Here is a 24,908-nt window from a genome sequence, read left to right as displayed (position 1 = left end):
GTCTGTCTCCAAATATAAAAATAGAAAGGACTTTGGATGTAGCTCAGTGGTAGAACTTGCCTGGCATGCATGAAGCCCTGGGTAGATGACTAGTATTGCCAAAAAAAAAAGAGAGAGAGAGAAAAGAAAACAAAACAAAAAAATCCAATTTGGTTTGAGAAGATGAATTCATGACAAATCTGTTTTTCTACTTTTTTTCCCCCTGGTTTCTTTAACCCAGAACGTTTCTGGACTTTCACTGGCATAGGGACATCTGGTCTATTTGGCTAACACAGCCTTATGGCTAGGTTTCCAAACAGACCCTCTCCTCACCTAACCATCCAAAAAGAGTTAAAATTATTAAATACTGCAATGAAAGTCAGCTGAGCTACCCCATAGGTCATGATGTTGTTTTTATAGAGCAGATCATTATTTTTTGAAAGGGAGAAATATGAAAACAAAGGGGTGATTCTATTGCCCTTTGACAATTACAATTTTCAGGAGCAGGAAATTGGAATAGCAAAGCCCTAAGATCTAAGGATGATTATTCAGTTTGAGTATGAATCCATCTGCCTTGCCTTCCTGTTTCTTTACCTTTTGTCTCTAGGACTTAAGGATGTCTCATTGCTTATTGGAACTACCACCTGGTGATATGCAGCAGAGGAAAAAAATATCTCAACCTAGAGCATTTTAAAATATAAAAAACTATCTTGTTCTGAGCACAGAGAATAAATAGGTTGAAATCGACAGTGAATCCAAAAATGAGGTAACAGACCTGAAGTGCCTTAGCACAGAGACTGCATATTCTGGGAATTTACTTAAGTGGGGTTTCATAATCCACACAACAGTTTATACTACTCCACCAGAGGTTCTCAGCCAGGGAGAGTTTGCCCTCCAAGTGACAAATGTCGACAATGTCTGGAGACTTTCCTAATTGCCATGACTTGGGATCTACAATATATAACCATGAAAGGTCCAGTTCCCCTGCTGCCCAATGAAGCCAATGACTCAGGAGAAAGACTTATAGGAGAAGAGAGAGCTTTAGCAAGTGGAAGATGAAGGACTATCATATAAATTCCATCTTGCCAGGAATTACAGCCACAAAAAATCTTATCTGGGGTTTCTGTGGGAGTCTAATTTTAGCTATAGCCAGGTGGGCACCAGAATGGTCATTAATTCTTATGGTAATCAATCCTCTTGATGTGGTTTCCATGTTGTCCACAGGTCACTAAGCATTCTTGTTTCCTGTAAAACTCAAAGAAAGATGAGTGATTAGCAGGTTGTATGATTGGTATTGTTCTTTTGATGTTTTCCCTTATTTTCTTTTCATGCAAAACTGAGTTTATTGGTTAATCATTTGGGGAGCAAGGCCTGGGGCAGTGAGGCAAAACAGAATAGTGAAAGTGTCACCAGGGATGGTCAGAGAAGGTCCCAGGGAGGGGGACCTCAACTCAGGACAATGAGGTCCTTGACAAACATCATACAAAAAGAATTTCTAGATGTATCAGATATTAAGGTCCAGAGATTTATTTAGGAAAGCAAGAGGTACATATTTCAAGGAAGAATGTGGTCATCCTGAACGGGAGAGATGCTTTTGATTTCTCAGGCTCGTCTTATAAAGGAGACTTGGCAAGGGGTGGGCATGGGCATGTATGTGGGGATGACATCAGTGTGGTGATCCTAAGATGATTATGGTGTTCTGGCAGTTCTCAGGATCCTTAGGCTGACATCTTTTCCATTATCTGATCAATAGATAAAACATTGGAAAAGTACTTTATATTACAGATTTCTGGGAACATACCATACGTTACAGGTTTCATACTCCCTTTATTCAATCTATTCTGAAAGCACATGTATTAGTGAGCTAATTAACAGTGCACAGGGAAATTTTGAAACGTGGGTAAAATGTCAGTAACTTTAACACCCTGAGTAAAGATTTGTAGATTTCCCAGAAATGTGGGATTGACCAGCCTGGGAGAGAGAATAGGCTTGGGGAGTGAAGTTGTGAGGGATTTTAGCACAATGCTTTCAGATTAAAGGTATGTTGTCCTTGTCCTTCTTTTCGTCTCCTTTCTACCTTCATTTTATTCTTTCTAGCCCAACCTCTCTAGGAGTGAGTTCTTCCATTCATCAGCTTCAAGTCAAGGCAAGGGATGCTGCTAAACATTCCACAATATATAGGGCATCCCACAGTGAAGAGTAATCTGGCTCCAAAACATTAATCATGCTGCGATTGAAATACCTATTGTGGATAAAAGAGGATATACAATATGTATTTTTAGTACAGTAAATAGTAAATTAAGTTGGGCACAATGGCACACACCTGTAATTCCAGCTATTTAGGAGGCTGAAGCAGGAGGATCCAAAGTTCAAGGCCAGCCTGGGCAAATTAGCAAGACCCTATCTCAAAATAAAATAATAAAAAGGCTGCATATGGAGTTCAGGCTTAGCATGTGTGAAACCCTGCGCCAGGTAATACTGCTGATCCTTATCTTACTTTATTATTTGCAAAATAGTCATATAGCTGGCTGGGGCTATAGCTCACTGGCAGAGCACTTGCCTAGCATGTGTGAGGCACCGGGTTTGAGCCTTAGCACCACATAAAAATAAACAAACTAAAGGCATTCTGTCCATATACAACTACAAAATATTTGAAAAAAGTAATCATATAGCTCTTCAGCTACTGCTTATTTGTGTATCCAAAGTTGATCTAGGTAGGTTTTCTCAATAATGAATATTCTTCATCAAAACAAAAAATTTAAAGTATCTCTAGTACCTAAGGACTGAGACCTTTTAATGCACTGAAACAGATCAACTTACAAAAATTTTATTTGTCCTAACTTTTAAGAGATTTGCAGGGGCTGGGTTTGTGGCTCAGTGGTAGAGCACTTGCCTAGTATATGTGAGGCCTGGGGTTTGATCCTCAGCCCCACATATAAATAAATAAATTAAATAAAGGTATTGGGTTCAACTACAACTAAAAAATATTTTTTTTAAAAAAAGAGATTTGCAAAGATCAGGGTCACCTGTCTAAGGGACATCACTTTCTCCCATCTTCCATCTTCCCCTTCTTACAAAGATATTAATATACATTCAAGCTTTTTAGACATTTCCCCCCTCTTTAGACATGTTCTGCTTGCTTTGAAATTCTGCCTAAACTGACATAAACATTGTCTTTTTAAAATAATCTGTAAACAAGTGAGTGATTAATCCCCCAAATTGGAGCTGATAGTGTGAGTACTGTCAACAGGTAGGTGGAAAATCTGATGTGTCAGACCAAACAAGCTGATCTGGTCATATTTCTTTTGCATGGTGTAATGCTGACCGACAACAATAAACAAACTTGAGGCCTGAGACATTTAGTCTAGTCAATAGATAACTGACTTTGGGGATCTTTTATCAGACAGAACAACAGATGACCTGGCTAGTGTTCTAGGTATGGAGAAAGCTATAAGAACAGCCTAGTGGCCTGCAGTTGTCCAAAACATCTTTAATATTTCATTCAACCCACTATGTCAGTCACAGGTTATTTGGGATGAGCACAGGAACCAGGGAGATCTATCTAATAGAACTTTCTGCAACGAGGAAATGTTACTTATCTGCTATGTTCAATTCAGTTAGCTACTAGCTATGTGAGGCTGCCGTGTTGAGTGTTTTTAATGTGGCTAATGTGTTTGTTTAAATTAATTTTATTTAATTTTAATTTAAATAGACATATGTACCTAACAACTACCATAATAAACCATGCCAGCTGAGCATGGTGGCACACACCTGTAATCCCAGCCATGCTGAAGGCTGAGGCAGGAGGATCACAAGTTCAAAGTCAGCCTCAGCAACATAGCAAGGCCTTGACCAACTTAGCAAGACCTTGTCTCCAAATAAAATATAAAAAATAAAAAATGGCTGGAGATGTGGATCAGCTTTTAAGCACCCCCGGCTTCAACCTCGGTACCAATAAACAAACAAACAAACAAACAAACCATTCCAATGTAGGAAATACTAACTCCTTATTCTACATCTTAATTATAGCTATCTTGATTCTTTTTACTATTGTTCAAATATAAATATAACTTACACAATGTTTAGAAAATAGAAGGAAGCTGTTAAGTGTCCATAATTTTATGACCCTAACATAATTCTTTTTCTTTTCTTCTCTTCTTTTTAGTACTGGGGATTGTACTCAGAGGTGCTTTACTGTTAACTATATTACTATCCCTTTTTATTTTTTATTTTGAGACAGTATCTCACTAAGTTACCCAGGCTGGTCTCAAACTTGTGATTATTCTGCATCAGTCTCCTCAGTAGCTGTCTTTGCAGACATGTGCCACCACACTCAGGGAGCTTATTATAATTACTATACATTTGATAAATTGTCCAGATATTTTCCATGTATTTTTATTTTTATTTTTTTATTTTTTGTGGGGGAGGTACCAGGGATTGAACTCAGTGGCACTCAACCATTGAGCAACATCCTCAGCCCTATTTTCTATTTTATTTAGAGACAAGGTCTGAGTTGTTTAGCACCTCGCTATTGCTAAGGCTGGCTTTGAACTCACGATCCTCCTGTCTCAGCCTGGCATGTATTTCTTTTTTTATTTAGTTTTTATTTTTATTTATTTTTGTGTGATTCTGGAAATAGAAACCAGAGCCATGAACATGCTAGGAAAGTAGTCTACCACTGAGCTATACCCACACTGAAGTTTTAGATGTTTTAGGTATGATTATGTCTTATTTTATTTCATTTTTATTTTATTTACTCTAACCATATTTTTCCACTTAATATTTTGAGAGGAATTTATTTCCATACAACTGAATAATATTCACAAGCTTTTGGACCTAATAAGGCCCTATTTCTTAGATGCTGTATCATAGTTTTTTTATTGTTTCTGTTTCTCCCCGACATTTTTTGTTGGTGCATTATAGTTGTATGTATTGATGGGATTTGTTGTTACCTATTAGTATATGCACACAATACACAATATAACAGCATAATTTGGCCAATATCACTCCTCAGAACTTTCCCCCTCCCTCCCCATGTCTCAGAGTTTATTTTCTCTCCTTTTGGAACTGTGTGTTATTTCGTTTCCTTGTTTGCATCCTTGTTTGGTTTTATGGTCATTATAAAATAATGCTATAGTAAACATATAAAAGCATGTTAATATTTCTCCTCCTTCAAATATATTACCATTCCAATTGTTTGAATTTTAATGCAGGGAAAGATTTACATGGTGAATCCTTTCACTACTTCATATTCATTTTGCAAACGTACTTTTTAACTCTCTTTATGAAAAATGGACTTTAAAGCTGACGAAAGGAAAGTCAAGGCTTTCTCTCTACAGCACATTTAGTTCAATAAATTATGAGACAGATTAATATTCTTTCCCATATAACAATAAGAATTACTGATAAAATGTGGAAGCGTTCAGACCTTTACCTTCTCCTCATTTGGAAGTTCCCAAGCATAAACCCTCAAGTAAAATATTTTATAAATTTGAGTAGAATCTCTAAAGATGAAAATTTAAGAGATAAACAAACAACAAAAACCCATAATTTTGTTCTTTATAAATATACAAAGCTAGTTATGCATTGTTACATCACCGTACTATCCTATTTATTATTTAAACTGATAAAAATATAGTGCAAGTGAACCTTTCTACATCATACAATTAGAATTATTCTGAGGATCTCAGTTTAAGACATTTTATATTTTGTATAGTGGTAAGCTGTCATATGATTTTAAAATTTTTCTATTAAAATAAACTCTGTATTCTAGGGCTGGGATGTGGTTCAATGGTAGAGTGCATGCCTAACATGCATGAGGTCCTGGGTTCAATGCCCAGTAAATATATATATATATATATATATATATATATATATATATATATATATTCTAATGAATCTCATCATCAAAGTATAAAGGGACACTACTGATAACACAAATTCAAGCCATAACATTTTGAATATTAGAACCTAAAAATAAAGCCAAATGTTCTTATTATCTATAAGGTGAGTTTTAGCTTCTGTCACATCTTTCTTTGTCTTTGAATTAAGATTTGTAATTGAGGGGTTGAACATGAACAGTATGACCTTGCATTAATTAAATATTAAGTTATACCCACAAAGAAGGTTTGTAACTACAAGTACAGTGAAAACCTAATACAAATGTTTTAATAAGTGCCTCTTTGGTCATTCAATATATGAAAAGTACCCTTTAAAATGACGTAATGGGAAGAAATTCCACAAACATATTTATTCTCCCTCTCTTCCCCCCCCCCCTCACACACACACACACACACACACACGTTGAATTTCAAAACTTATGCTATAGATTTGTTTTTCCTTCACATACAACAATAAAAATGTTTGGACTGATAAAATAACTTTGGTTAGGGCTTTTATTAGCAATACCAGCTGGGGACATAGATCTTTGCCTTGGAAATAGAACATAAACCTCCAGATGGCAAATCACTGGGACTTCATTCATAATGTGAATAAAGCACATTGCCAGAAAGTCATTTCCAAAAAAATCAATAGTGTTTGTACTGGAAGTGTTTGAAAAATGCTTGGAAAACCATCAACTCTGTATGCACTTTGTGGATTATTTAGGGAAGATATTTAAAACCTCACAGGCTTTTCTCTGTCACCCAGTTAACCTCTTACTTTCCTCACTTTTACTCTCCATTCTTTAAAGAATGTCTCTAACTTTTTGCACAAGTATACACAATATTATGATGTTGACTCTGCTTAAAATAATTTGACTAATTCCACAAATAAATTTGTGACTAATATCACAAATAAATGGTAACTGTTCTTCATGCCACTGTCTTGTTCCTCCTATGGGCAATTAAGAGGCTTTACAACTGCTTATGCATGCCTGTTGTGCCAAGTAAATCTCATGTTCTAAGAGTTTCCAACTTTCAGCTAACAGAATTCATAACTTTATATTTATGAATTGCAGGTGGTTTTTATGAGCTTATGCAAAAGTTTTTGGGACTGTGGTCTTGTGGCCCTGGATGATATTACAATACAACTGGGAAGCTGCTGGTCTCCAGGTAAGAGGGCAGTCATTAAATCTGTTTGTCTCCCTCACCTGTCAAAGACACTTCTGTTTTCTATAAGAAAATCATACATTCAATCTATGTTAGTCCAGCCTTTGCTTTTGTTGACAGAAATCCCTCTCTATAGAACTTTGTAGTAGGCTTTGGAATTTAGAATAATGATCCAAATGTACAAATGTTTTTTGGTTCATGGGACTTAACCCTATTTTTCTCTTTTGTAAGGGAGATAGTAATATCTACTTGAATATTGAGGATAATACGCATACATTCCCTAGTCTAGAACTTGGCACAGAACAGTGCCTTAAAAACAAATGTCTTCTGTTCTCATTAGTATTGTTATTTTTTTCATAGTCATCTTACAGAATGCATTTTTAAGACATATTGATGAAATTCTTATTTCACAGATACTTGCTAAACGTATAATTTTTAAATTGTAACAGAATAATATTTCCTAAGTAAATCAAATGACACTGAAACAATAGCCCAAACATTGATGATAATGACAAAATAAAGTCATGGTAGCTAGCTGCATGTTGGACATGATGTCCAGTGAGAAAATGGAGCCCAACACAAGCCAGATCATTTGTCTGAATCTAACTACGTTGCACCCTAAACAATGGGATTGCCATCTCTTCAACAAATAGGCAAATTGTAGAATCAACCTGGAGAATAATATCCTTGATTACCTAATTAAAAGACAATTTGTTTGTATTCCCTTAATTTCTGAGATCCTGCAAGAACAATACAGATAAAAATATCTACAACTTGGGACATAGAAGAGGAATGAGCCTTCATTAATTAGTACTGTATATAAAATAAAATGAAGTAAAATAATTAACACACAAGAAATTTAAAGACAGGCTATCTATTTAAAATTTTGCTAAGAATCTGGATGTAGGAAAGTACAATAAAGGTTAACCAATGATACCCCAAGTTAGGAGGTAGCACTAGTGTAGTGATAATAATATTCAAGGAATTAAAGACAGCATTAAAATTGAGTATTTGTCTTTAGGAATGAAAAATAAGGCTCTAGGCAACAAAATAAAGTTCCAAATATTTATTTTGCTAATAATTACTGAGAACTTCATGCTCTAAATACTTGACATACATCATCTCATTCTTTCCTCACAAACTCATTATGTGAATAATACCATTACTATTCCCACATTATAGATAAGAATACTGAAGCACAGAGAAAGGGCCATTTGTTTCCCCTCCAAAACTATATTTAGTTCTCTCATTTGTCTCTTCCTCCAAAGAAGCTATTGAATTACTATGAGGATATCCTTCACTCATTGTGAATTTCTGAAGAAATCACCAGCATTATGCAATTTTAATATTTTTCATATTTCAAAAAAAGCAATTTACCCCCTATTTTCAGAGCTTCATAAGCTCTTTCACACAGATAAATTCCCAAATGGGAGAACGTTTCTTAGAGTATCCCAATATTTTTGGTCTAGATTTCTGATTATCCTCTGCCTCTGGCAAGACCCATGGTGGGGTTCAGACAGTAACTGGAAGCAAGAGCTTGGTGTAGGTGAACCACCAGAAGGGGGCTGCCTCTCCATATGCCTGGCATATGACCAGAAAACACTCAGACATGCAGAGTGGGCTGCCAGGGGGCCATGGAATGCATATTCATTGGAAGTGTCTCAGCAATTGCAACACCTGCTGTTTCCTTGCAGAGAGACTTCCACCTCCACCTGGAGAGTGTACATTTGATCAAGATGAATGTGCATTTACGCAGGAGAAAAGAAACCGGAGCAGCTGGCACAGGAGGAGGGGAGAAACTCCTACTTCCTACACAGGACCTAAGGGAGATCACACTACTGGGGTAGGTGAGTTATGCCACATGGTGCTGTTTCCTAAGAAAACCTTCTAAACTAGCATCCTAGGGGTCGTTTACTGCATTTTGAAATGTGTGAATTTATATCTTGTCTTCAGAATCAACTGCACATGTGATCCTACACACAGAGAATAATTCAATAGATGCATTGTAAATCATCCTTTTGGTTCGTAATACTGATTATGTATAATTGCTGCAAAAAGAATAAAAGGGCTTACAAAAGATAGGCACAGGGATTCTGTTTAGAAACATGGAGAAAAGTTCTGTGCTTGTATAAGTATTAGCTATGGACATCCAGAAGGACATTCAGTCCCCAAAGCAGCAGCCAATGATATATATCTGTGGAGAATGTCACACAGAAAATAAAATAAAATCCAGGGTTCCAATCAGATGGAGGAGTTCCAATACAAAGGAGGAGTATCTTCCTTTGTATTTGGATTTGACCTTTAATGCCTCATTATTGTATAGCTTTTGATTTAGCACACTTATCTTATAAATACAGTTATATATGCTTTTATTTCATTTTCAAAGCCAGATTGAGTTTAGGTATCTATTAATAATTTGCAAAATTTTTTTAATTTTATTGTATTATGTAATCTGACATAAAATGAAGGTTAAAATTGCTTCCCTAAACCACACTTTTAATCAAAAGCTTGTTAAAAGGGCAGGTTTCTAGAGTCTTGTAAAAGTCTGATTAAGTAAGTTTCTTGGAAACCCAGGGAAAAAAAAAAGAAAATAGGCACACAAAGCTGTGTGAATTAGAAGTAGGTTTAAAAATAATAGAAGGAGGGCTAAGGCTGTAGCTCAATGGTAGAGCGCTTGCCTAGCACACATGAGGGACTGAGTTTGATCCTCAGGACCACATAAAAATAAATAAATAAAATAAAGGTATTATATCCATCTACAACTAAAAATATTTTTAAAAAATAATAGAAAGACAAAAAATGGTAATCAAACTGGAGCCAGGACTGAGCCGTAGCATAGAAGATATACTGGCAGACAGGAAAAGGGACATACTAGTTTGACTCCAAGCTTTCTAGTAGCTGAAACAAAGATGAAAAGTATATCTATGTTACAGAATTCACAGAGTTCCTAAGGTAAAAATGGAAGGAACAGTCTCTTTGGAGTGTAGATAATCAGGGGTTCATTTTCTGTAAAAAATGTATAAACTGCAAAAACACTACTAAAGTTGATCTCAGTGTTATTGCTATGTATTAGCAATGGTAAACCACATCAGTGAGCCTTTCACACTGATGTCCCTGCATTCATTTGGCATATCACTTTGGATCAAAGCACCACATTTGGTCTAGAAAAGCAGAACTCTCCCCAACACTAAGCTCATAGAACTACTTCCTCAACTATCCTTACTCCTTACAAAGGAGCTGTAACACTGTGCTGTGTCTTATAGCCTACTTCAGGATAAGCCTGTGGACAAACCGCAGGGCAACTGCAGTATAACCTGTTTGTTGATTGGATAAACTTGGTAGTTTCAATCACAAACAGCTTTGTTTTCTCTTCACTCTTTTAAAACATACTCTAAAAATTTTACCTGGCCTACCCCTCAGCAAATCCTTTAGCTTCTGGGCCCTATTGAGATATTAGAGCGGTCATGAATTCAAGTTGAGCCCCAATCAAAACTTCTATGTCTCGTTCAGTTGAACCTGCTCTCTTTCCCTCAGCCTGAGCCTGCCAAATAGTCTGGGTGACCAGGGAGGAACTGCCTATTCTTTCACTTGAGGTGCTTCACCTCCTCCCCTGTTCTCCATCTTCATGATCCTTTAGTCAAGACAGATACAGCAGGAATTAAAATAAAAGAACTTTAAAGATATTTAGCACTATTTTAAATTCTTTCTAGCTTATTGACTGACCTTTATTATGGCAATGTCTAGACACTGGCTCTCTTGAGAACCTCTGCATCTTACCATTTCAGTGTGCTCTCTGGCTAACCCTCTTTGACCATCCATTTTCCCCTTAGTACTTGCACTATAGAGGTCCAACCCATCTAGGTTTTTCTGTTTGGGTTCATTCTGAAAGTTTTAGCTTAGGTTTTTTTGAAGAACACTTGGTCCTAGCCACCTTCCTAATAAGGGTCCATTTGACTTCCATCCTAATGCACTCTGGACTAAGAAGATGTACAGACTGGTCTAACTACTGATTTCTCTTTTCCTCTTGTTGCTTCAGCAGATTCTATAACAGTGGTATTTCAGTGAAAGATGAGATTCAGAGATTCAGCCTTGGGCCAGAGGTAGACCAGATGCCCACCTTCAGCACTGAGTAGAAAATTCTAAGGGAGCTCAAAGAATCTATGATACTGGAAAGTATCAAAGGCTCAAAGTAGCTATGAGTCACCCCAGTATCTGGAAAAGAGATAAGCAAGTTAAAATGATAAATAGAAAGTCTTATATTTGGTAGCCTGTATTGTCTTGGTAGCCTGTAACAGAAAACAGAACTGGAATTGACTTAAGTGCAGAGGGAATCTTTTATTGGTCTTTGTAAAAGAAAGAGGCCAGTATCGCCAGTATAGTTATTCCAGTATAGCTTCAGTAACAGCTTGATGCCAGGGTTAGAACTATGTTATCATGAATGAGACAGTTTCATTCTCTGTACCTCTCTGTGTTAGTTTTTCTGAATTGGCTCTAATCTCAGACAGGATCTACTATCATGGTAACAAGGTAGCAGCTGTAATCTCAGACTTAAAACAGTGAATCTAGTAGAAAGAGAATTCCAAAACTATACCAAAATTGAAACTTATTGTCTCTGATTGGCAACATCTTGAAAGCAGAGTATTGTAAAACTCATTTTGAATCCCCACAGGACTTAGTGTTGTGTCTCATATACAATAGACACTCAAAAATGTCTATGAAATGAGTGAATGAATGAATAAATAAATGAATCTGAAAGCCTTCACTGACACATATAAGAGTAATTAACCATTTATTTATCAAGACCCCTAAAAGTATGATAGTGGGAAGAGGAATGGAGAAAAATCAAGAATAAGTGAGATCAAGATACTGCATTTATGTGCATTTTTCCTGGGAGAGAGTTGGTAGTTTTTCTTCCTTTTCTTAGGGTTCCTAAGAAGGCAAGCAATAAGAGGTAAGAGAGGCTACTGAAGATAGATCACATTATGGTGGGTTACTATAAGGAAATACTCTGATAACAAAGGCCATAGAATGACTTGAAAGGAAGAGCAGAGCAAAAGTAGTAAATAGTGGAGTGGAAGGAGTCCCCAAAAAGGGCAAGGACAGCACCAGAGCAGTGTTATAATAGACCCCCAGGCTTTGGAGTTGGGATGATCCAGAGCTCCTCACTCACTAAATATGTGGCCTTGAGAAAGTTGCTTAAGGGATATAGCTCAGTTGGTAGAGTGCTTGCCTCATATGCATAAGGTACTGGGTTCAGTCCCCAGCAACACACGCACAGACACAGACACACAAAGGAGAAAGTTGCTTGAAATTTCCAAGTTTCAGGCTCGTTATCTAGAAAATGAGAATAATTATAGCTACTCACTTATTTACCAAATTTCATAGACCAGTCCAGTTGAAGTTGGCAGCAGGGTTGGTTTCCTCTGACTCCTTTTTGACTTGCAGATGGCTCTCTTCTTGCTATGTCCACATGCTGGCTTTTCCTCTCCGCCATGATATCCATCTTCATATAAACCATGTTGAATTGGGGCCCACCCATACAACCCCATAAAAATGGGGTTAAAATTAAGTTAAAACTTATTTCCCTCTTTAAAGGTCCTATCTCCAAACATGGTTACCTTAAGAGATACTGGGGTTAGGGCTTTAGCATAGATATTTTGGAGATACACAATTTAACCCATAGCAGACTGTCTCCCAGGAGTTTGTACAGCAGACTTACCAGTGAAGGTGCAGGTTAGTAAACTCTTTCAAATTAATGGCTGAAACCCTAGCCCTTGTCCTGCTCCTCAAGTCTTTATGCTAAAATAATTTTATTGTCTGAGCTTGTTTGACTTGTAGACCATCTTTTACCTCCTCCCCGACTATACAAAATTTATGAAAACCTAACGAAGCATATATAATAGATATTAAATTACTCATAGTTCTATTCCTTTATTAACATTATTCCTAGTTTCTGGGGACATATTTTAAGTAATGTGATATATCTTTGTTAAAGAAAATGATGTGTTTGTGTTTGCTTTGTCTCTCTGAAAACTTAAAAGGATGTTTCAGATGGCTGGAATGAAACTTTACAGCAAAAATTGAATGCAAAAACTTCTTAGTGTGTTCAATATTTATTGCCAGTGAATACTTGATGCATTAAATGAAATTCTCTGGTATGCAACCTAGAGAATGCTGAGTTTTTAAAGTAAACTACTCCTATGGTCTGTCTTCTTCATTCTTTATTTTACCTGCTTCAATATAAATTTCCAAGGGAGTCTCAAGACACCATCCGGTTTTCTAATTAAATAAAATCTTTTCAGATTATATCTTTTTATTTCCATGTTCAACAATGCAAATGATAAAACAAATTTTGCTATGCTGTGCCCCAGGTATCTATAGATCATATAGCATTGGGTTAAAAAAAATGATTTGTTGTTGTTGTTCTTAAAACTACTTTAATAAAGCCAGGTGCAGCGGTGCACACTGTAATTCCAGAACTTGAGAGGCTAAGGCAAAAGAATCCCAAGTTCAATCTGGGCAACTTAGCAAGATCCTGTCTCTAAATAAACAAATAGGGCTGGGGATGCAGCTCATTCGAAATGGTTCCTGAGTTCAATCCCCATTATCACACACACACACACACACACACACACACATACACACACACACACACACACATACACACACACACACACTCACAGAAAAAGCATATTAAAAATTATTTTAATAATGAGGCAGGGAACATAGCTTAGTAGTGGAGCATTTGTGTAGCATGCACTGGATCCTGGGTTCAAGTCTCAGCACTGCACAAAAAAGTAATAAAATTAATTGCTTTCATAATCACTTTTTACTTGTAGAAATAATAAAGTTACTGATAATTTATTGCATACTTACCCTGGGTAGGCACAGTACTGGAAATCTTTGTGTTCTTACCACAGCCTGTGAAGTAAGAGAAAGGTCCCATTTTTCAGAAGAAGAAACAGAAACTCAGAGAAATTAAGTGCCCTTCCATGGTCACACAGTAGTAACTGGTAGAGTGGGCACTGAATTTCATGTTTGTGTGGCTCTGATAACCATATTCTATCCACACTGCCTCATCAGAGTCTCACAGCCTACATAATACTTAGAGACCATACCTGGCCTAGAATGACTGTGACAGCTTATATGGGAAAATCACATTATCTTTTCACATTACAGCATAAATTCACCCCTGACCACTCCTCAAATCAAAGGGGAAGTGAAAAAAGAGAGTTTGTTTCCTCTCTGAAAAGCCAATTGTATTTTTGGACTTTCTAGACATTCATCCAGCTGAAAGAATCTAATTTTTTCTGGGATACTTCTAGTGTCTGTGTGTCGGTATTGTATGTTTAACTCCAGCATGCAACCCATGCACCTGTTGAATAACCTACACACAGAGAATGGCTTCCTTTTGTCTTGGTCTCTCCTGGTGAGAGCTATGTGATGAATTGGCTCTCAGATCACAAGGTGACAAGTGCTACCCATTCAAAAATTAAAGCATATGCAAACAAAGGTACCTTTCAAACACTCTTTATTTGTTAAAGCCACTAGCATCAGAGGCTACATGTACAGAAGAATCAAACATCTTAGAACTGGGAAGCATTCATTAATATTACAGAGTCCAGGGTCCCTCAATTCATTTCATATTTCCTAAGCACCCACTATACATTATGCACCAAATAATGCACAAATGCCTCAGAATTTTAACAAGTAAAGTAATAATGCTGAAATGCTAGAGATAAAGGACTACACAGGACAGCTAGCTGCCCTTGGGAGTGTCTCAAAGGATGAGTTGGAGTTCATCAGGAATGATCAGGAATAAGGAAGCATTTCAGGATGAGGGAAAAGCAGGTGTGAGATTAGGAGCCATTGAGCAGTGGGACAGCTTTTGGGGACTCTAAGTAATCTTACTTGGCTGGCATGTAATATACTGTCAGCCAGAATTTCCAAGAAAGTGGGGTCTAAAATGTAAACTTGTAGGATATTTGGAGACAGGATTCCAAGAAGCAGAATGCTCCTTTTACAAAGGCTGTAAATCAACAAAAGAAGAAGAGCTGAAATAAGGATGAATTCTTGATGTGGCCACTACTATGTCCAACAGGCTGCATGATTCTGCGGAAACATTTAAGAAGCTGTGTTTCAATATATCTCACAACCACCAACTAGGGTGAGAAAGGGGGAAGTGTTTGTCCATAGACTTGTATCCCCCATTGGCCAGAGGTATGTGTCCACTCAGCATTGACTTCCTAAGACTCCCTCATTTCTGGGTGGCATTCTCATGGGTGCTAAGTGATCCAGGAATGACTGCAGAAGCCACTGCCTTGAAGACTGAATACAGTGGCACTTGGCTTGGGCCCAAGAAAAGGCATCTATTAGGTTGCATCTCAGTGGATTCTATCTTTTCAATTCCTGTCCCTAAAGCCTGTCAATCTACACTTGGAAAAACACATCCAAGGGGGAAAAATAAAAGAAAGAAGAGAGGCATTCAAAGCTGTTTTATAGATAATTGCATTAGATGGTCAGTCAATATATGTCCATTAAATAAAAAGAAAAGCCACACTACAAATATGTCAGGCTATCATGTATCTGTCAGAATCAATACATCATATCAGGTTAAAGAAAGACAAGCCCTGGGAATGGAGTACTTCAGTTAGATGTCATACAGGTCAAACAACGCCAATTATCCAAAAATGGAGCTTTTGGGAAGTTCCACATTTATTCTTCCCCTCCCAATGGTGGCTCAACTACTGTTCTCTGCAGATGTCTTAGTTGTAGAGTTTTTCGTTTTCAAGTCTATCACACAGTAGGAGAGACAGGATGGAATGAGGGCAAGTGAGAGGTCACTGGTCTTTCCAAGATTCAATTTTTTTTCTTGAACAAGCAGCCTTGAATTGCTGCAAGCCTTCAGTTAATTCTTGGAGCTCTATAAAAGTTGATTTGGGCAATTTTTGCTAGTGCTCTCATTACTTTTTTGGAGGAGCAGATTTTTAGAAGTTTTTATGCCACTGTTCCAAAAGCTTCATCCTGCCCGCCCCCGACCCTCGTCCATAATTTGCTTTTTAATAGATTCAAGTTCTTTGGTGAAATTCTCCATCTTACCATCTATTTTCTTAAACATACGTGCGTGTGTGTGTGTGTGTGTGTGTGTGTGTGTGTGTATTTTTCAGTGCTGGCGCTGAACTCAGTGCCTCATGCATGCTAAGCAAGCACTCTACCACTGAGCTACACCCCAAGCCCCTTGAACATATTACTAAATACTGATATTATTAAATCATTAGCCATAATTATTTTACAGTCTTTGTGTGACAACTGCATATGTGAGATACCTGTTTCCTTCATATGGAGTTTGGTTTCCTTAAACCTGCTTCTTAAAATGTCTGATAAAAATGTTTGGATACTAGACATCATGGATGAAAATTATAGAACCATTGAGTGATGGTGTTTTCCTCCAGAGAGGATGCAGCCTACTCTCAAACAGACAACTAGAATGAAGTCGTCCCTTCAGTCCAACCAGAATTGAGCCAACTTATGGTAGGGCTGCACTTCTGTTTTGCTGGGTCTACCTCTAGTTCTCTCAACACCCCAGATATAGTCTCCCAAACTAAACTCTGGAGTTTAGTTGGGGGATGTCCTCCCTAGACTGTCTCAAACTTCAATTTTTGCCTCCTTAGCTGGGGAGATGGTGAAGACTCTACTGTGATATGCATTTGTCTTCTTAACTCTTGCTCTCTGCTAGTTAAAATTTGGTAAATGCCTCAAAGGAAGGTTGCCAAGTGATGAGCTCTCTTTTCTCACAAAACTTGGCCCTGTGAGCCCTGGATGCTTTGGCAGCCCCTAGACTCCTGTTATTCTCTCAACCTACTGAGAGTAGTTGGTTTCTCTGTTCCTTGGCAGGTGCTCTCTACTCAGCCTCTGAGGTCGGTGGGGAAATGTCTCAAAGCAGCCCACAGAACGCTGAACTCATTTTGTTGACCTTCTGTTTTCTCTTGAATATTGGTTCCTCCAATGCTTGCTGCTTGGAAAACTCTCAGCTTCAAAAGATATTCCCTCCTCCATCCCACCAAAACAACAACAAAACTACCCATTTTTCTACTTAAGTTTTCTTGGTGGAGTATAAACATCCTACAAGTTACTCAGAGAACTGAAGGGGCTGTCACTGGTATTTCACTTTTTAGTATCACTTATTTAACATGATTCTTTTACTCAAAATTTGAAGGCATTTGCTCATTATGTGGTATAAGCCAACCAATCACAGTATTTGAATCATTTCAAATCTTTGTGTCTCTGCCCTCTTACAACTGTATTCTTTTGCTGATATTTTCTGACTATTCTACCCAAGTTCTTGTGGTATCTGAGATTATGTATTCTGTTCTTTGGCAAGGAGTGATAGGACAATATTAAAATTTACACAGCCTTTGGCTATAAACTGCCTAAGAGACTATGGGGGACAATTATGTTAAAGAAAAACATTTTTCAATGATAATTGTTAAAGCATGGTAAGAGAGATTTTATTCAGGACCACAACAGGCCTAGGGACAACTACTGTAGGATTTTTGCCTTGGAGGAGAGAGATTAGGCTTAACTTTGAATGTAGCATGAGCAGGTGGCAATTTAGAACTAAGGTGCTGTATGAAGGGGCTCAATGAATGGAAAATTACTCAAAGGAAACATCAAGAGTAAGGTGAATTCTGGTTAAATGGAACTAACAGGATTCTTGCCGAAGGCAGACATGGGATATGGTAGAAGATGAGGCATCTGATCACTTGTGCTGTGTGATCAAATGTCAATATTGGGATGTGGGGGAATCCTGACTTAGTGTTCTTAATAAAACTGGACTTTATAAGGAAGTATACAGAAATGCCTAGGAAAAGATTTAGGAGGCTGACTGAAGTTTAGACAAGCAAGAATCCATATCAACTATCAGAGTAATAAAGTGCCACAAATGACTTTTTTTATTCAGTTAGCACAGAAATGACTTTGACAATTACTTCATATTTTTAAAAAAGTGACTTATTTCCAGGTACATTAGCATGCTTCTTAATGCCAGCTACTCCAGAGGCTGAGGCAGGAGGATAGCAAATTCAAAGCCAGGGTGGGCAACTTAGAGAGATCCTGTCTCAAAACTAAAATAAAAAGGGATAGATATGTGGACTAATGGCAGAATGCCCCTGGGTTCAATGTCCAGGACTTCAAATTGTAATAAATGTAATGTCACTTAGGCGAATATCAGTGAAATTTCTCTTTAAAAGGTGATGTATCCTGAAATAATAATAATAAAAAAACTTTTAATGATTCAACAAATTAATAATGGTTAATAGATTTTTAGGATGCAGAGGTAGACAGGACCTCATATATCAGCTAAGGAAACATTCTCATTTGAAATATTACTGAAGCCCATTCAATAGAGTTTTAATAATTATCTGCTTGGAACCTGAGAAACAAGAAGCTTGCCCATGATCAAATGTACACTTTAAACAATAATGAAATTGTATCTGAAAAGATTTCCTATTGCCTGCATTGTTGACTTATTGAATTTAGTCCTAACAACTTTTCTATACCCCCTTTTCAAATAAAGGCAACAAAATAATGGCGGATTAAAAAGTGGCAGAACTTCCTATTCTACACATTAGTGAGACAATAGACTCAAACTCTGGACGAGCAACACAGTATCTTTCTCCCTAATAATTATAGTTCATTTGTTTGGCATTGGTGACCAGAGGGTTCTTTTTGAATTAATGTCATACATTCTGAGACTTTCAAAGGATACACCTGTGGCTGTAGACCACATGCTACCTTTTCAGTTCCCATTCTTACAGTGTGTGAATTTACACCTGAAAGAATACATGCAAGGGGAAAAAAGAAAGGGGAGAAGCACGTAAGTTGTTTTACAGATAACTAGATTAGAGGGTCAGTCAATATAGATCCATTAAATAAAAAGAGAAGTTCAGAAAAGCCACACTACAAAAACCTCAGGTGACTATGTGTGTATCAGAATCAATACATCATCAGATGTAGCAATTCCAAGGTAATCACAGTTCCTGACATACTAAAGGGGTGATGCAATTAAGTTTTCCAAATTCTAGGATATAGCTTGGTACAGTTTAGTGGCCAGACCATAAACAGCTGCCTCTACCCCAGCTATCTGCAGAACACAATTGCATAACAGCTCTTAGCCTCAGTTTCCCACATATATAAAACAACAATAAGTAATATCCTATTAATCTCTTCAGATTGCAATAATTAATACATTATATTTATGAAGAGACTTGATAATATATAAGTTTAACTAAAATGAATGGTATTATTATTTTTACAATTAGTGAGTCTTTTATGAAACCTGGTGTTTATCTCTGTAATGCTTTCCTGGAATCATTCTTTTGTCACTGATGCTTTTATAAAATAGAAAATCATGGCCTCTGACCCCTAGTAAAATTGCTTAGTAAAAATCAAAAGATTTGATAGAAACATTACAACAATGTTTCCCAAATTGCATTACCATGAGGTAATTTTAAAAATTAGTAATAATATTCATGTATAAGAAAAATACATAAGCAGTACATCAAAACCATTATTTCACAGATTTATGGATAAATTTTTGTTTTTATGCTTATATGAAGTTTCCTATTTAGAAAAATGTATTTAAGCAATAAAAAATAGAATCTATTTAAAGAAAAATGTTAATAACAGCACAGGTAGTAAGTACTGTTGTATGGGTAGACAAGAAATAATATGAAGGTGGTATTTATATGACTAATTTTGAGAAACACTTGATGAACAAGTCATTCTAGTATAATAACCCCAAAGACAAATGATAATAATGTTTAGCCCCACCATTTGACTCCTATTAAACTAAGAAAGACATTTGAAGCAGGTAGAAGTGACTTGCATCAAGGTGGGGTGGACTTTGAAGGATTTGTCTATCCAAGTTCTGCCACCATCTACTTGAGCAACTCTATCCTGTGAATGAGAAAGTTTCCTGACATAAATGCTATTTATTTACAAGATGATAATGCCAAGTCCTATCAAACTTCCTGAGGTTTCATTGGACATTGCAATTTTATTAACACTTGTCTGATGCCACACTGTCAGAATTCTTTGTAAACTTTTTTTGTTTTTTGGTTGACCTGAATTTTATAGGGATTTTGTAACCAAATGACAATAGAACAAATAAACCAACAGATAACTACCCATTTCTATGAGAAAACGACTTCAGTCATCACGATTCCTAGCCCACTGAGTCCCCAGTGAGCAGAACAGATTGTCATCCAGCCGTCCCCCACCCCACTACCTCCCAGAAAAGCAGCTCTGCGTCATTTTCTTAACAATTTCAGAGAAAGAGACACCATCACTTTCTTATGTGGTGCTGTTCAGTGTTTTGATAGATCTTCCTTATTTCTGGAAACTAAATTTTCTTCCAGCTTGCTACCAAGTAAAGGCAGGAGTCTTCTTCGTTTCCAAGAACACTCCCTTCTTGTGTGAAATATCAATAATACAAAAATATCAGAGAATTCAATTTATAAAAATGTGCCGTTAGGCAAAAGAAAATCAAAACTAAGTATTTAATGTGTGTTTTTTTCTTTTTAAATGCAACTGAATTAGAATAGCTGTCTATCTCAAATCCTTGTCTTATAAGAATTTTTGGCATTGAAACATGCAGCAATTTTGACATTGAGACCTGCAGCAATGCTACCTAACTGGTCTATAGCCATCTGATGAATTAGCTCCAGATCTTCAAAAGCTCCAGTGTCCTTCATTCTTTTCATAACTAATCTGATCATGCTAGTTTCTGATATTATCAGATCTTACACAGAGAAGGCTTCTTTGATAAGCCTTTTTAAAACTGTCATAAAATATGCATAACATTTATCGTTTTAACCATTTTTCAGCATACAGTTCAGTGGTGTTAAGTACATTCACATTGTTCTGCAACCATCACCACCATCTGTCTCCCAACTTCTTTTCACTTTTCCAGATTGAAAATCCATACCCATTAAACATTAACTCCTTGTTTATGACAAGATTTTAAAATGAGTCAAAAGTAAAGAATAACCTTAGAGAGTTATTATAACCTTAGCAGTTGTTCCCCAGAGCATTGATGTCTTTGGGCCCCGATTATGAGTCCCTTCCAGCTTACTGAATGTGGTTAGCTGTTCATTCCTCAGAGCCTCTTCACTCAGGCCACTGGGGCTCCTTCTCAGCCCTGCAAGACAGAGTCATGATCCTGGAGGAACAGCTGCTTCACACTTCAGGATTATGGATCTGTTTAGTGTCTGTTCATCTCAACACATCACAGTTGCCGTGCAAAAAAACAGATGGGACCCTGATCTTTCTTTCAGTAGATCCACTGGAACACCCATCTTGAATGTTGAACAATGACCCCACAGAGAGAAAGTCATTTGTTTTCTCCAGTTAATAATCCCTTTCACAGGCTGGAATCTTTCATGTGCAGGAACACAGGAGCTGCTGGGATTTCCTGGCTTCCCTCCACAGCTTTTGTTTGCTGAAACAGAGCTTGAAGCTGTAATGGGGTGAAGCTTGTCAACACACAGGACTTTTCTCTGCTTTTGGAACATATTCGAGGTGGATTGCCCCTCCATAAAGCTCTGGTGTTTTTGGTTTTTGTTTTCTGGGGAAAAGAAATATCATATGCAGGTCAAAAAGAAAAAAAAATTGTAGTCTCAAGGCATTATTTGTTTGTGCATGAGAGGGCAAAGTCTGATCAGTTGACAAATTTGTTAAAATTATTTTTAGGTATAGATGTTGGTCTAGATTGCTCTAAATCAGAATTGCCTTATACATGAATCCTTAAAATATAAACTATATCCTGAAGACTATTTGCAAAGGCCGACACTATTCAAGAAAACTAGACTGGTGTCAGTGCCCCAGCAAGGGACTCCCATTGGGACATAATCTTTGCTGTCCAAAAGCAGCAGTTTCCCAGGTCAAATGGTACAGATTTTCTTTTGTATTTCATGGTACACAGGGATCTCTGGAACTGGAAACCTAGCTAATAGCTTCTAACTCAAAACCAAGACTCAGAGGTGAATGAACTGAAATTATTATAGACCTCAGTAATCACATCTGTGGAGGTGTGTATGGTCCAAAAAACAGGGGATGGGATGGAGGAAGCTGCTCCCTTTCAAGGCTGAATGAATGAGGGTATTATACTCACCAAGGCAGGAATTCAATCAAATGATCCTAGAGGTGATTGAGAGTTCTCCAATCTTCCAGGAACTCAGAATAACCTGTTAAGACCCCATATTGTGATTACTAGGTGTACACTGCCCTCATCACTAAAGGAAAGACAATTCTAGGTCACCTGTCTCTCTGTTATGTATGTTCATTTTAAAAAACATCTCACATGGTGTAGAAGTAATTTGAGGACAACTGAACTCGTTTTGGGCAACTTAGTGACATCCTGTCTCAAAAAAAAAAAAATGTAAAGGGCTGTGGATGTAACTCAGAGGCAGAACATTCCTGAATCCAGTCCCCAGTATCACCAATAAGAGAAAGGCAGGGAGAAAGAGAGGAAATGCTTGAATTTGGTCTAGTTTTGCCTTGGAGGGTCCAAATCAAGTGTGTGTCTCCTTCCAAGGACCTCACACATTAGGAGTGCACTTGGTGAAGCCAAGTGTTCTAGATTTTTTTTTTTTTTTTTTTTTTGGTGATGCTGGGGATTGAACCTGGGACCTTGTACATGCGAGGCAAGCACTCTACCAACTGAACTATATCCCCAGAACCATGTGTTCTAGAAATGGTTGAACTGGTTTATGGCTTAGAAAAAAACTGCATTCATTCACCCATCAGCAAATATTTTCAAGCATCTACCATGTTCCATTTTCAAACATTGTTACATGGCAGTGAACTAAAGAGGAAAAATCTCTGCCTTAGTGTGTTCTAGAGAAGGAAGGCAATAAACATTAAAGTAAGAAAATTACATAGGATGTTATGAGGCAAATATATGCTATGGAAAACATAATAAATTAAGATGTAGGGGATGAAGAAATAGCAATTTTTAATATTTAATATGCCGAACAGGCATAATTGAAAAGGTAATATCTGAGAAAAGACTTAAAGGAGGTGACCCAGTAAAACATGAGAACTGTGGGAGGATCCAGGATTAGCACATACAAAGGTCCTGAGGTGGCATCTCTAGGGAAAGCAGAGTACAGCAACTGGAGTAAGGAGAAAGGTAAGTCAGTAAAAGGTGGTGAGAGCCAGCAAGGTTAGAAGAATGGGTGCCAGATTGTCCAGGCCCCTAAAGACAATCCTAACTGAGGACGTCAGCTTTTAAAGCTGAACCAAGGGAAGGTTTGAACAGAGGCATAGCAAGATTTACCTTTTGTTTTAGAAGGATCACTATGGATACTGTGTTGAGATTGGATTGTAAGGGGTGATGATAAAAGCAGGCCGACTTTTGTGGCCAGGAAGCTTTTGCTTTAGTCCAGGGGAAAAATGATAATAGTTTGGACTGAGACAGTAGCAGCGATGAGAAGAGATGTGACTGGCTTCTGAACTATTTCAAAGGTAGAGCCAATGGGAATCCCTTAGGTGGAAAGTGGCACGTGATTCACAGGTTTGGGGCTGAGCAACTAGAAGGGTGCAGTAGGTTTTAGGGTGAGGCTGTATCTTAGTCTGTTTGGGCCACTCTAACAAATTATTATAGATTACACACAACAGAAATGTACTTATCACAGTTCTGGAAGTTGAGAAGTTTAAGATCAAGTTGCCAGTCGATCTGGTGTCTAGGAAGGACCTGTTTCTTCCTAGATGGCCATCTTCTCTCTTAATTCCCACTTGACGGAAGAGATGAGTGAATCTCTGGAGTCTCTTATAAAGGCACTAAGACCATTCACGGGAGCATTGCCCTCATGACCTCTGTGTTTCCTCCTCTGGATATCAACTGGGGAGTTAGTATTTCGACAGATGAATTGGGGGAAGACAAACATTTAGAATATTGTCCATGAATTAGATAGCTAAATGTTGATGTGCTAATCATATTTGTGATATAACATTCATATGTTAATTACCCCTGCCAATTAAACTGAATTATAAATTATTCAGTTAAAAATTATTCTATGGCAAGTTACAGTGATGCATGCCTGTAATCCCAGCTGCCCAGGATGCTGAGATAGGAGGATTGCAAATTCAAGACCAGCCTCAACAACTTAGAGAGGCTTCAGCAGCTTAATGAGAACCTGTTTCAAATTAAAAAAGGACTGGGGATGTAGCTCAGTAATAAAATGCCCCTGGGTCACCCCCCCTCTATAATATCATTTTATGGTCTAATTCTTTTAGCATATTTATTCTTCTAGGATATACATTCTCCAGAATATAAAACCCATTCTCATTACAGCAGTGAAGTTGCCCATGTTTCCAGGTACACTACAAAAGAAGAAAATGGATTTGTGTCCTTTTTAACAATACCCGCTTTGCATTTCTCTCAAGGCTACTACATGTACATCGAGGCCTCCCATATGGTGTATGGACAAAAAGCACATCTCCGGTCCAAGCCTCTGCGAGGCATCCCTGGAAAACACTGCTTGACCTTCTTCTACCACATGTATGGAGCAGGGACTGGCCTGCTGAGTGTTTACTTGAAGAAAGAAGAAGACAGTGAAGAGTCGCTTTTATGGAGAAGAAGAGGTGAGCAGAGCATTTCCTGGCTCCGAGCGCTGATTGAGTACAGCTGTATGCAGCAACACCAGGTAAGCCAAAGAGATAAGATTCAAGCGAGGGAAAACATGCATGTAAGCTTCTGATGTTTCTCCTTTTTCTCATTATCAAAGCGAATATTTTGTCCTTTCTCAAGGTCATAGATAAGGGTAGATTCGTTTAAGAGTAAACATAATTAGCCTCTATGTTGATTAAATCTAAGAA

At 37.5% G+C, this 24,908-nt stretch overlaps 1 protein-coding gene across 2 annotated transcripts in view; it reads left to right on the top strand.

Annotated features, from left to right (window-relative positions):
* Positions 1 to 24,908, top strand: part of Mamdc2 (MAM domain containing 2) — a 160,770-nt gene that overhangs the window by 127,827 nt on the left and 8,035 nt on the right. The window contains exons 10-12 of one of the 2 annotated variants that reach the window (XM_005324096.3): positions 6,938 to 7,031; positions 8,723 to 8,875; positions 24,477 to 24,736. In XM_005324096.3, coding sequence (XP_005324153.2) covers positions 6,938 to 7,031; positions 8,723 to 8,875; positions 24,477 to 24,736 — 507 coding nt within the window. Of the gene's footprint in view, positions 1 to 6,937; positions 7,032 to 8,722; positions 8,876 to 24,476; positions 24,737 to 24,908 lie in introns of those variants that run through there. The other variant, XM_078047543.1, reaches the window with a different exon arrangement.

The sequence above is a fragment of the Ictidomys tridecemlineatus genome, chromosome 4 (assembly GCF_052094955.1).
Source record: "Ictidomys tridecemlineatus isolate mIctTri1 chromosome 4, mIctTri1.hap1, whole genome shotgun sequence".
NCBI classification, from domain to species: domain Eukaryota; kingdom Metazoa; phylum Chordata; class Mammalia; order Rodentia; family Sciuridae; genus Ictidomys; species Ictidomys tridecemlineatus.
This window is presented reverse-complemented; position numbering and strand designations above follow the sequence as displayed.